Below are 12541 nucleotides of genomic sequence, written 5' to 3' on the forward strand. Positions count from 1 at the left end.
AATTACAGCCATTTATCAGGGAATGTTACTTGTATATTTCTTTTTCTGAAATAGAATATGGTAAAATTCAAAATGAAGTTTGTCTTTAAAATGAGTGATAACATGTAACAATTGAAAAAAAACTTTAGATGCAGTAGCACACAAATTCCAATTTTGAAATTCAGTTCCTTGGAGAGCGCCCCATCCATTAAACGAGGTATTACCGAAACAACTGAAATACACATAAATCCAATTATTCACTTCATTTTGATCTTGTTCCAATATGTAGCATAACTCAAGGTGAATTGTTGTTCTACAACAGATGTCATACTATATACGACTTTTACACAGCACACTGAAAAAATAAAGTACATGTACAATGTATACATCTGCAGTCGACAAGAATCCTAGTAAGAAATTAATCTGAATTTGCATATCATTGTGATGTGAATTGACATTGACTTTTGGATTTGCCTAATTATGCCATAAAATCTATAATTTTTTCTTTTTTCAATTTGAAAGCTGATAAATGACTTGTAAATATGATTCTCCAACCCTAAAAAATGGAATGCTACATCAACGCAGGACATCAACTTTGAACAAAGAAATGATCGGCATGTTACTTATCCTACCCCCTCCCTCTCTCTCTCTAACAGAAAAACAAATGGACAAAAACAACTTGGAAAAAAATTGAATATTCTCTACAGATTTGATATGGTACTAAAAAATTTTGCAGCAAAAGATCTATTAAAATTCAGCAATGCAACAAAATGAAAAAAAATCCAATAAGTATTTTACATTGCTATAAACCCACACGTGTTTGTCAATAAGAATTGCCTATAAAGATATAAAAGAGAATTGATCATTAACTTTTTCCTGAATTGTCAGTGTTTGCTAGATGTTCTCTCAAGTGCTCTACTAGGCAACTGTGATCATTACTCTTATAACCACACTGAGAACATTGAAAAATGACCGAACCATACTGTATTTGCTTAGAATTTGGAGGATCCTTGGGTTTGTCAGGTGAAGGAATTACTACTGATTTTTTTCTTCCTTCAGCTTTATCTTTCATACGGGTGTCAACGATACTTGCTTTAGTAGGGACTTCTGACAACTTTTCCTGTTGGTCCTTCCCCTTGGAGTTGCATTTCTCGACTTTGACAACCATCTTGATGATGTCTTGTCCATCGTAATCATAGCCTGGATGACTGGTATGGCGCCACATGTGAGATTTCATTGACGGGAGATGTCCACTGATGTAGGGACAGAACTTGCATTTGTACTGTTCACTAGACAGACTTGGACTGCTGGTTGAATGCTTCTTCATGTGAGAACGGAGGCTCTGAGGGTAGGCACCACTGAAGTCGCACAAGTTACACTTGTAAGGCTTGTCCGCATTGTGGAACTTCATGTGGTTCTTGATGCCATTAGCAGTGGCTGAGGAATAGTTACACATCCCACATTTGTAGGGTTTCTGATGGGTTTTTTGACAATGGGCCTGCAGTTCCTCCATGGAGCTGACCACATAATCGCATTCTCTGCAACCGTACCAGCACTTCAGCACGCAGGTCTGCTCATGGTCCTTGGGGGATTCATTATTCACCTCTTTGTGGCAAGTAGGGCATATGGTGGATTTGGCAGTAAGATGGACTTTCTTGACATGATCCCTGAGTGCTATTTCACTACTGCAGCTGAGGGAACAATCACTGCATTTCAGAATAGCTTCATGGGTGTCCATGTGGTGCTGTAGTCTTTGAGGATGCCAGAAGGTGGCTGGGCATCTCTGGCACTTCAAGACTGGTGTTGATCCCTGGGAGCACACATGGGTTTGGACAGATGAGTTTTCTGAATTCTGCATAGATGTGGCAGTGGCAACTGCATCCTTAATACTTTCTTTGGCTTTGACAGGGTCACTGCTTGATCTGTCCTGATTGATTTTCTCCATTTCTCTTCTCACCTGCAATGCATCATCTACCGCACTTAGTAACATCTTGCTGATACCTGGCTTGGTACATATCTTTTTACTATCCAGGGCAGGTGAACTGCATGGTGCTTTCCTCTTCTGGTTCTGTCTGTTTTCTCCTTTACCTTCCTCCCCATCTGATTCAACATGCTCCTGTGCAGCAACGCAGTGTGTTTATAGTTTGTGCCTTTTCTGTTTCTGTAATTGCATCACAAAGCCCAAGTTGTGCAAGAATCATATCCTCTTCCTTAACAGCAATTTCTTCATTGGCAGTGGTCACAACTTCTTCTATCAAAACATCGCACACTGAAAGAGGCATAACATGTGAATATGAAGTGTCAGAAACCTGTTCATGGCCAATGACATTCTGATGCTCAATGACCAAAGAGTTGCACAAAGGTGCTTCTTCCTGGGAACAATCCTTCGCTACCTCAGGAGCCTTCTTAATCACACTGACAGTTGATGAAGCTGCACAATGATCTTGCGGGACCAATGTTGTGGGAGAGGTGTTGCTCTCTTTTTCAGGATCTACTGTGGTGGCATCTGCAAACACCTTCTGCACGATACCATGTTCCTCTTCTGGCAGCATGATAGGAGAGCATTGGCATTTACCCTTTTCTTTGATTTGTTTTCTTCTTGGACTTTCCCTGACAAACTTAGCAATTTCAACCTCCTCAGTCACTTCAACATAGCTGAAACCAGTTTCAGTGTTGTGATTAGTAGAAACCTCCCCAGATAGAATTTCACTAGCATCTTGTAGTTTGTGCATGACAGGATATGAACATCCCTCCTGACCTGCATGTCTCCAGGCATGTGCCTTCAGGGTAGACAATTTCTCACAAAGATATCCACAGAGCAAACACTTAAACAACTTGGTGTTCATATCTTGCTCAACAGCAGATTGGACAGTTTTCTTTAGTTCTTTCCTTTCCTCCGTCTCTGATCTGGAAGGGGATGAGGACTTACGTCTCCTTATCTCAAGTTCTTTCTGACTTTGTGGCTGTGTTTCTCTGTCTGCATTGACATGACCCCACATGTGATCTCGGAGACCACTCTCACTTCTGGTACTGTATCCACATACAGAACATTTCAGAAGGATTTCTTTGACACTCTGGTGCTCCTTCTTTATATGCACTTGAAGGCTGCTGAATTCACTAGTCTTGTACCCACATATATTACATACACATTTCTTCTCATTCTTTGCCATATGGACACTTTGATGGCTCTCAATAGCTGCGTGCTTTGTGGTAACAAAGTTGCAGAACTTGCAGCGGAAGATATTTGCATTGTGTGTCGCAAGGTGATAGAGGAGTTCATCATATGTTTGTGCCTTGAAGATACAAATATCGCATGCTATTCCCCCATGGTCTTGACCATCTCGTAGACAATGAGCCTCAGGAGTGTCTTCTTCTTCAATCTCCTCAGGACTGGTACATCTGCTGTCTCGCACACAACAGGAGCACAGCTGACCTGAATTGTGTTTTCGGACAGCAAAGAGACAAGGGCAGTTGGGACACTGGTACAATTTAGTTCTCCCATCCTCTTTGCTCTTTCCCGACCTATGTTCATCTTCTTCACCATCCTCAATACTCGAGTCAAGGTCATCCTTCTGCTTCTGCTCACTGTTTTTCACCAATTCAGTAAGTTTCTGGATGACCACAGACAACACCTCATCCTTGCTTGGAGTTTTTGATGAAGTCGGAATTCTTGGAGATACCTCTTTGTGAACACTCCCATCTCTCCTAGGGGATATTTTGTTCTCTTGCAGAGCAATCTGTAGGCAATTGTAAGAGTGGTCCTGATGGAACTGTGCATCCTTCAACCCTTTCTTCATAGGCATATCCCTCTCTGGGCTAGCTCGATGACTGCCATGCTTTCTCTCGGCAATCTCAATGAAGTCAACAAACTCGATGGGTTCCACAAGAACCCTTCCGGGAATGGCTGACTCCTCATTCTCCTTCATTGTGGAAGATGCTTCTTGAAGTCCATCCCAGTCACGTCTCTACCTATAGCACACAAAAAAGTAGAAAGCAATGATATGATTTCTGCAGTAACAGGGTAACAAGTTCAAATCAAAATGGCCAACCCCTTGATTTATTTTTCAATTAAAGAGAGTACTGTGCATTTTGGGTTCAAAACATCACATTATTATCATTGCTAACCAATGAATGCACCCAGTATGTTTTAAGAAAAAGAAATATGGCAAAGATTGAATTATGATATGACAATGCTTAAAGGAGAATAAAGGTTGAAATACATGTTTACGCTTCGTACAGCCGACATTTATATCTTTTAACTAGACTAAACACACAGTATGTTTTATTTTACATATCTGAGAATATCTTACTTGAAATCAAATAAGTGTGATCTTACATGAAGCTGTAAGCTGCCATTTTGTTTGGACTCCCAGGGGGGTGTGATGTTTGTTCGCCCTTCTTGTGTGATTGGCCTACTTTCACTATTACAACTATACAATAAACTCTTCGCTTGTGGCTGCTGGAATCCCAGACAAAATGGCAGCTTGCTGAAGATCGAATATGCCTCATGTAGCAGACAATGATTGCATTTTAAAAGTTTAATAACTTTTATTATTTGGGAGCCTACAGACGTGCCCGATACATAAAATTGTAGGTAATAATGTTCTCTATTCGATATTAATGTATCAATGCCAGACCTTCTTTCTCATTTATCAACATTTCTTGTACAAAGTAAAAGGAATATGAGGCATAAAAATGTTGCTTAGACAAAGCAACAACAAAAAATGATAACCAAAATTCCTTCAAAAAAAAAAGATAACCCAAATTCCTTTAACAATGTCAACAAAAGAGGATAACCCAACTTCCTTTATCCAGAATCGTGCAGGCAAGCTAGGTAATGGCACAATTCAACATGATTCAAAATCTCACATTTGACATCATACAATGATTGAAACTGAAAGGATGTCATGAGCTTGGCCAAGCTACTTTTGGAAAAATTTTGTTCAGACTTTAAAGTACGCAACTATAGCCCAATTGGTATGATTTGCCTCACCTTCTCTGGACAATACAAAAAAATGTTGCTGGGATTAGTTACACTATATATCTGAGGTTAATTTATTACAACCTCAGATAAATATATAGTAGAACATAATATGGATGAAAAATCTACCAAATCTTGTAGCTGAGAAACACTGTGATCACAAGACAAGGTATGAGGTTATTGTGTTATTGGCATTTTGTTGATCAATATGAAACCTTGTTGATGCAATGTTGTATTATCAAAGACAAATCTGCCAATGCTAGAGCCTAGATGTACATGTCTATGTGGCACTTTGGTGACATGACTTAGACCTTGTATGACTTTATATCAATTTTGTCTATAAATCTATTCTCTATATGAAGTGACTTTTTTGTCAAAATTAAGTCTCTATAACATAATAAGGGAAGATTATATGACAAATTTTATTCTTAACTCTTCTGAACACTGAACATTTTGAGAAACATAGATACAACTTTATTGCTCCATCTGTGACTACTTGTAAATGTTAGCTCCAAACATTTTTAAAATCACTTTAACCCTATAGCACCTACAGATTATATGCATAAAGGCAATCTCTCACTAGAGGAAACAATAAGTCTGGTAATTAGTAGGCATTGTTCCAAAGAAATTGAAGTAGTTTTTATAAATTTACTTTTGTTCATTACAAGTTATATTTATTTTGTAGCGTAGGACCTGTTGAATAAACTGGTACATGGCAAAGTTCCTCAGATATACGAATATTGACCTTTGAGAAATAAAAGTAAAAGTTTAGGTTTCAGCCGCCCCAATCCCACGCCTTCAAAAAAATATAAGTATTACTGACAGAATTAAAATAAAACTAAAATTTTCGCCAATTCAGGGATAAAATATGTAAAAAATTAATTCCAACTCAAATCTGAATCGTCCATATCGATTTCGATGTCACTCTGTGATATCCAACGTTTTGATGAACTCTTCATCAAAACTCTTCGACAGAGTAAGTGGTTTTCCCAGACGTGGATGCCGCCATCTTTGCTGAGATCGACTGCGCAACAGTCTGGAACTTACTACACCCTCATGCGTGTCAGTTGGTTTTTCTCTATTATACTCAATAGGAGCATACACTTTTCTTTGCAGATCTATACAGCAGCCAACCTATACACTGTATACAGTATGCACACGCAATATTAGCACGGTGAATCATACACACGAGATACTATAGCGCAGATAAAACGTACGGGCGGTTAAGGGCGGGCGATTCAGGGGCTATTTGGTTAATAGGAAACATCTTTACGATTTATTGCAGGAAAAAAAATGAAGGGAAATTATATTGTGGATGACGTAATTATTTATCAATAAATATGGTACAAATAGCTCAAGCGCTTAACTACTCTTTCTGTCATCCTCATTCTCATTTCTATTATGAAATGAAATTTAAAATATGAAATATAATCACAATTTATGCATTGAACAAATCCATGAGTTTTTGTTTGGGATTGTCAAACTTGTTCAAACAATTTACTCACGACAATCTTTCTCCTACATGTATATATTGTGAATGTAATGATTTGAGAGTAACTCAGTATTGTTTGAAATTATAAACACATACTGAACACAAACTCTTTGATTTAAGTCAAAATCAATCACCATTCTTATGTTTGAAAAATGCATATTGTGAAGTAATTAAAACTAAAATAAACTAATCAAAACCCATTTGCAACATAACTCCCTCAAAAAAACCTCTAAATCTTTAAAAACTTATCATTACCAACCTTGATGCACAAATTCATTTCAGACAGAAAAACACTCACCTTCATCTGAATATCTTCTCAAAATAATCCACTTCACGTGTCCATCTAACATTCCATTGGAAGAAACAAAGATTAATCTGAAAGAAGAAAACAGAACAAAGAATCTAGATTAAGATGATGATGAAAGGAACGGCTCTGATCAGAGTCAAGACTTTTGAGAGTCTGTGGAAAGGGGGAGGAAAGAAACTTATTAATCAACTTACGAGAAGTCACTTGATCAAGCACGTTACTCTCGAGCGCATCATGTGACTTCTCCTTCATGCGGTTGCTATTACGGGAGAGGAAATAGGTCACTACGTTCAGCAGTAGCCCCCTCACCCTACTCCCATTAAACCCTGTTCACATATGGGAAATATTGGAAAAATACAGGAAATAATTTACATGGCAACAGCTTGTAATAGTACTTTCAGTAGAAATTTAACAAGGATCATAATTAATAAAGGATGTTTAACCAAAAAGGAAAAAAAATACAAGAGGACTCGGACAATTTCATCCTCGAACTGCTGAAAAGAGCCCCAGGAAACAAATAAAAAGCCCCTGAAAATCCCCATTCTCTGTAATGGTAAGCTTATTAAATGTTGCAGATTCAGGCATTAGGTCGGGAAAAGTAAAAAAATAAATTATTTTTTGCCTGAACCAAAAAAATATAAAGTACCATAGCATGTATGATACATAAAAGCATGAACAATCCAACTGCTCAAAGAACAGAGAGACAAATAAAAACATGCACACAACTCTAAATGCAAATTTTTCAATGATAAAATAGAACATGACTATTCAAGCAACAGAATAAAGTGATAATGAAAGCAAAACAACATTTGGTTTTGTTTATAGTGTTATTTCTCATGTAAACATGTGAATGCACATATTTACTTGAAAAGAACACAAATTATAGAATACTTTATTCACAGCAAGACGATCAATTGTTTTACAGGTCTTTTATAGGTCTCTTTCTCTCTGAGGTCTAAAAGTTTCAAAAGAATTGAGTAAACAGGAAAAATACATATTGCTGCTAGGGCAAAACCAAACCCTCATACATGTACATGTATCTGACAAAAGTCATGTTCTGGAGTAGAAAAAAAAACTTGGCCAGCATGACATTTACTTGAACTTAAAAAGGAAATGCTCCCATTTGACATTGTACAGACTACAGAGGTTTAATTTATTGAGAGAGATTGTTTGGCATAGAACGGGATAGTTACTTTGTCAATATAAAGCAAAAAAGGATCCACCTTAAACAAATTTATTCATATAAACCTTGATAAATTCTTGTGATCTAAATGTATAAATCAATGCTGAGATCATTTTCAAACAATTATTTGTTTGACAGACATTCTTTTCCCACATAAAGCCATATAAGACTTTTCAAAGTTCTATATAAATTTTGAATTTATTCTTTAAATTGTAACAATATGCTGATTCAGCATTTTTTATGCTTCATTTGATGGGAGAAAAATATCAATTAATAAAAAACAATTATGTAGTGTACAACAATGAAAGCCAAACTTTTTATTCAAATGTCTGTGGAAAATGTATAAATATGAACAAATTATATATCTGTCTTTCTACATGTATCTTCATCTTGGTCTCAAAGGGAAATGTCTCGGGTATCTTTGGCTGAGGCAACTTAGGTAAGACACTAAAAAAAAGTAGCTCTGTAACAGTGTAGGGCATCTCAAAGACAACAATTGTGTGTCGTGTGTCTCATCATGCTCTCAAAATGATTCTGGACACAATATCTCAGTCTCTGGCTTGGGTTTCAATGTCTATTTTCTGTGACCATCTTGGACCTACAGTGTAATTCTCCTTTTTACATTTAAGATGCAAGTATCAAGTTAGTTTTTACTATTAACATGAAACACTTGAAATATTCTCAGATGAATAAAGGGGGCCTTGTTCCAGCCTTTTGTTTTAACTTTGAAAAGATGTTTTGAATGAACCCAATGGAAGTCCATGGGGGCTACCTTCTGCCAAGATTTTTTTTTATTTACATTTCTTTGGGGGGGGGGGGCTGGAGGTGGTGCATCATCCTCTGCCCTCGGAAGAATTCTTGGTTACAGAGTACAGTACATATAAGCAGATGTGAACACAGCCAAAGCGAGCAGCAGGAAAGACTGATGAAGAAGATGGTGACAGGAACAAGTTATAATTAGCCATTTATTTGGGTTTGACAGGACGTGTGATTGTGGATGTGTTGGGCAGTATTTGTAAGGGTCATGACCCCAGACAAATATACGAATCCATCCTCGAGTCTTTCAAGAAACACTTTTAAGCAACAATGCCATGGGCAACTTTGAGCAGATCAGTCTCTTGAATGAAGGAATCCTTACCCAGAATGCATCATTTTCTACATTGTAGAATACGATAACAAATTTTTCTATTGTCTGCTAGACTGCTACCCCAGTACGTGTTCATGATTTTACAACAAATATGATTACAACTAGTATGATACAAATTGCCAAGGAATACAGTATGTAGCAATGAAAGCACACTACACTAAATATTCTTGTTTTCTGATAATAGATCAAATTTCATGTATCCTGTCCATCAAAACTATTTAGAAATTAAAAATACGAAAATTTGTACTTGTATCAAAAGCTCTGACTTCTGGTCACTTTGGTACACTGGCTTTAATATTGATGATAGTAGGAGACCCACCGTGTAATTGACCTAATAAATGACACCCCCCCCTTAAAATTTATTATAACTTTAGCTTATAAAAAGAATTTTGATATTGAATCTCAAATAACCTGCCTCAAAAGATTGAGATCCCTTGATCCACTCATGATTTTTGTTGAATTTCAAAGGATTATAAATAACTGCTCAACACACTGATCCAAGCCTACCCCAGGGTAGTGATGATTTGCCGACTCAATTTGTGAGTAGGCGCAAACAGAACATTCATTGGTTTGCCTAAAAACACCCCCCCCCCTAAACAAACTTTAAAAAAAAAAAAAAATAGAACAATCCCATTGAAAAAAATAGACTAAAAAGGTAACATAGATGGCATGAGCAGGCGAAAAAACTTGTCACAGTACAAGAATCATCATTCGTTTGCACGCATAAAGTGTCAATGTTGTACCCCCATGCAGGAAAACACTGAATTTGTCTGGCGTTATACTGGAATATTAATACATGTATGATCCTGTTAACAACAAATTGACACTGTATACGGTCACTATCAGAGGTCCACTTCATAAAACTAGTTATCATAACCACTGGCAGATCCCTTTAGAGAGGCGCAATCAAAATTTGTAATGTCAAAATGCTGTTAAAACAGAAGAGTGCCCCCCCCCCCTTTGAAAGTGAACATCTTTTTTTTGCTTGTCAATTTTTTATGGACGAAATCCCCTTAATTTTTGGTTAAAACCCTTTTTTTTTCCTTGCTTGTCAAAATTTTCCCAGGAAATTGTGCCCCAACTCCCATTTTGAAAAATCCTGGATCTGCCCCTGATCATAAGTAAATTTACATTAACAATTAAAAGCTATTGAAACCTTTCAATCTGATTGACTAATGGTAAATTTGTTATTAATCGTGCATTTGTTGTCTTAATGAAATGTCACCAAGATCTAATAGTGGACTGGGATTTTAACAGATCAACACAGCATGTCACAGCTACAGATGATTCTCATTGGTTCTAGAGAGCCTATGTATGTATATCACAACCAGCACAAATTGAAAGGGAAAAATACATAAGAGATCTGTCACTATTAAGGCAAGGTCAATCAGGTGGTGATATGAATATCATCAGAAACATTTTACATATTGGTGATGTAGGACGAGTTCTTTCACTTCTGAACATTTTAGACAATAAAGATAATCATTAGAGGCCAAGGCACCCCTATCAACAAGTAAATTTTAATTAAACGAGACAAATTAAACATGCAAAGTATACGCATAAAAATGCTAAATTTCATTCAAAACTGAAAAACCAATCAAAGAATAACAGAGCTTTGGATAAGAAAAGTTTAACAGTTTTAAATTGTGATGAGACATACAAGTTAAAACCCCCAAAATATCATATTATTCCACAAAATGCCATTTTATCACGAAACAGAACAAAAATATGTATTCAATATTGATAGCCATTCTGAGAAAAATATTTTCTATCATCCTGAACCAGTCCATGTAAATGAATGAAATAACATGTATTACAAGTCACCTGGGTACCTGCATCTAATATTTCTGACTGAATCATTCTCTGCTAGATTTTGTCAAACTTTCATCAATAATTTCTCTGACTTTTTTCTGTTTTTTTTAAAACCAACTCAATTATCAGGGTGAACTTCCTTCTTAATAGGTAAAAAAGTCTCTAGGTCATCAGGACAGTTGTTGTCAACCTTTCCTCTCAATAAAGACTTCATGTACATGAACAAGTACATGTAGAAAAACAATTAAATTTTACATCTGAAAGCAGAGCAGAGAATAGCGAAAGTATCACCTTGACTAGTTACATAGTTACCTGAAGATAAAGGAACAGGAAACAATTGAACTAGATACAAACCAATAAAACAGACCGTAGCTGAAAAACCAAGCACAAAATTTTATGGAATACATCATGGCCATGACATTTGCTCCAGCAATAACTGCTCTGAAAGAAAATCTGCACGTCAAGCCAAACATAAAATCTAACCTTCAAAACTAAATAAACCCCTTTATTGTTCTGCACCAAAAACTATAATACGATCCTAACTTTAACCCTATGCCCTCTGAGATATCAAGACTGGAACAAATGTAGCCAGAGAAAATGTCATGTCACCCATACAATGATCTACCTGTCTTTTAGTGGAGATTCTAGTAGAGATACCATTGCTTGCCTCCTTTGTGAAGTTTTATAAACTTCAAAATGTCAACTTTCTCATTCTCCATATATCCAAGCTCCATCCAATCTTTCCACTCGTTCACTCAATTCATTCAAATCAACTTGCTAGTGGGGTGGGCTTGGGCTTTAAATACTGTGATCATGTGATGACCATGAAATGTATCACCTGATGGGTAGAAGTTATGGAAACTGTCAGGTGACTTTCATTATTGCAACCAATCACTAACTCAATTTCATATTCCATACACATATATGTACATATTGTACATGTTAGTCTAGGCTGCAGACACATACAAGGGAAAAAAATACACGGGGGCTCGGGGCGATTTTGCCCCCGAAATGCCCAAAAGAGCCCTGGAAAACTAAAATGGAGCCCCTGAAATTCATAATGTAAACTTTAACACAAATTAGGATATTTGGGCTAGTGAGCTAAAAAATAGCCCCGGAAAATAAATTATTAATTTTTTCCCTGACACATACCTATTTTTTCATCAGAAAGTGAATATTTGCATCTTAGAAAAGTTTAGTGCTACAAGTAGTTCAAACTTTCTACTTAGAAAAACAAGAGGGACCTGTTGCATAAAAGTACATGTATGGTAAATCAGGGCTCGACATTAGCAGTGGCCCAGTGGCCCGGGGCAACCAAAAATGAGAGTCGGGCCACCAAAATTTTGTAAAAGCCAACACTTGGTGGCCTGGTTGGGATACCAAAGTTTTGATAAATTGTAATGTTTTCTATTGTTTTAGGGCCACCAAAAATATGAAATTGATGATTTTGGTAGATTGTTTGGGCCACCAAGAAAAAAAGTTAGTGTGGAGCCTTGGGTAAATCCTTCATTCTGATTGGCTGCTTTATGACAATTATCATTGGCTGGCAAAGTTACTATAATAGTAACTTTTATGCAATGGGGGTTTCAGAAAGTCTACTGAATTCCGATTCCCCTCTGGTAGTCTAAGAATTCAGAGTC

The 12541-nt window shown here is 36.8% G+C and overlaps 1 protein-coding gene across 1 annotated transcript in view; it reads right to left on the minus strand.

Annotated features, from left to right (window-relative positions):
* The window catches only part of LOC121407217 (zinc finger protein 507-like), a 17967-nt gene continuing 5426 nt past the window's right edge, over nt 1-12541 (minus strand). The window contains 3 exon segments of the mRNA XM_041598180.1: nt 1-2101; nt 2103-3948; nt 6751-6827. Coding sequence (XP_041454114.1) covers nt 845-2101; nt 2103-3905 — 3060 coding nt within the window. The 5' untranslated portion in view covers nt 3906-3948; nt 6751-6827 and the 3' untranslated portion in view covers nt 1-844.

The sequence above is a fragment of the Lytechinus variegatus genome, chromosome 2 (genome assembly GCF_018143015.1).
Source record: "Lytechinus variegatus isolate NC3 chromosome 2, Lvar_3.0, whole genome shotgun sequence".
In the NCBI taxonomy this organism is placed as follows: Eukaryota; Metazoa; Echinodermata; class Echinoidea; order Temnopleuroida; family Toxopneustidae; genus Lytechinus; species Lytechinus variegatus.